The 1,173-nt window shown below is 63.3% G+C and overlaps 1 protein-coding gene across 1 annotated transcript in view; it reads right to left on the reverse strand.

Moving 5' to 3' along the window:
• IGFBP4 (insulin like growth factor binding protein 4) overlaps window positions 1-1,167 on the reverse strand; it is a 15,884-nt gene extending 14,717 nt beyond the window's left edge. Inside the window, exon 1 of the mRNA XM_017880199.1 lies at window positions 770-1,167. Within this exon, the coding sequence (XP_017735688.1) occupies window positions 770-1,118 (349 nt within the window). The 5' untranslated portion in view covers window positions 1,119-1,167. The remainder of the gene's footprint in view (window positions 1-769) is intronic.
• Between the last annotated feature and the right edge of the window lie 6 nt (window positions 1,168-1,173).

Here is a 1,173-nt window from a genome sequence, read left to right on the forward strand (position 1 = left end):
CCCCCCCCCCCCCCCATCCACTTCTCTATTCCCTAACCCACACACATGAGGTTTCTGCAGCTCTGGGCTGGGAGCCAAGACTTTTCTGCCACCTCAAATCATACCTGCCTGCAGAAAAGAACAGGGGGCCTGTATACCAGGGCAGGCAGAGGTGCCCAGGCCTGGCAGAGGGACCCCTGTCTTCTCACTGCCTCTCAAACAACAAGGTGACCTGGTTCCGGGCTTTGGGGAAGGGCAAGTCTAATGCCCCTCACCGCCAAAGTCCCTCTAATTTGTATGTCCCACTCCACCACTGGACCATGTAAAAAAAAAAGTTCAGGCTCTAGCTCCCCAGACCACTGGGATTTCACCCTCGGCCTGGATCAGGAACAGAACGCTTTCCCCCCTCCCCCATCCTCCCCAACACACACCCCACCACCATCCTCCAGTTCTCTGGCCCTAGACAGCTGACTTAACTGGACCTTAATCTGCCACTCTTGCACCAGCAGCCAGGCCTCCCACTGGGACCCCCTTATCAAATAGACAGCCCTTGGAGATTTGAGATGGAGTGATGGGACAGTCTCCCTTGGTGATGGCAACAGGCTGCTAGGGACTCGGTAGCAGTTTCCTTGGTGAGCCCGTCCCATGCCAGTCGGGCCCTGCCACGTACCTGCCTTCTCTTCAACTCATGGGGGATTTTTAAGGGCCTTCCAGGGAGGCTGGAATGGAGAAGAAGCCTCTGGGAAGGGAGCGCACTCAGGAGGGAACTGGGAGGCCAGGGGTACCTTACCAGAGGGCTGCAGGCTTTCCTGGATAGCCTCGATCTCCGCCAGCTCCATGCACACGCCTTGCCCGTGCATCAGTGTGTGCAGGGGCTTCTCCACCCCCCGGGGCGGGTAGCAGCGCAGGCCCGAGCCGCAGCGGGGGGTGTACACTCCGCAGGGCATCCCCAAGCCCAGGGCGCAAGTGGCGCAACAGCCGCAGCCGGGCTCTCGCACCAGCTCCTCGCAGCCCACGGGGGGGCGGCAGCGCGCCAGCTTCTCCTCGGAGCAGGGCGGGCAGTGGATGGCTTCGTCGGCCAGGCTCGGCCCGGGCCCGGCGGCCAGCAGCAGGGCCGCCACGAGGCAGAGGGGCAGCATGACCGCGCGAGGACTGGGCGCGGGCGCGGGGCGCTGGGCGCAGGCGGGGAGCGCG

This window comes from Rhinopithecus bieti, unplaced genomic scaffold, assembly GCF_001698545.2.
Source record: "Rhinopithecus bieti isolate Rb0 unplaced genomic scaffold, ASM169854v2 scaffold_11744, whole genome shotgun sequence".
NCBI lineage: Eukaryota > Metazoa > Chordata > Mammalia > Primates > Cercopithecidae > Rhinopithecus > Rhinopithecus bieti.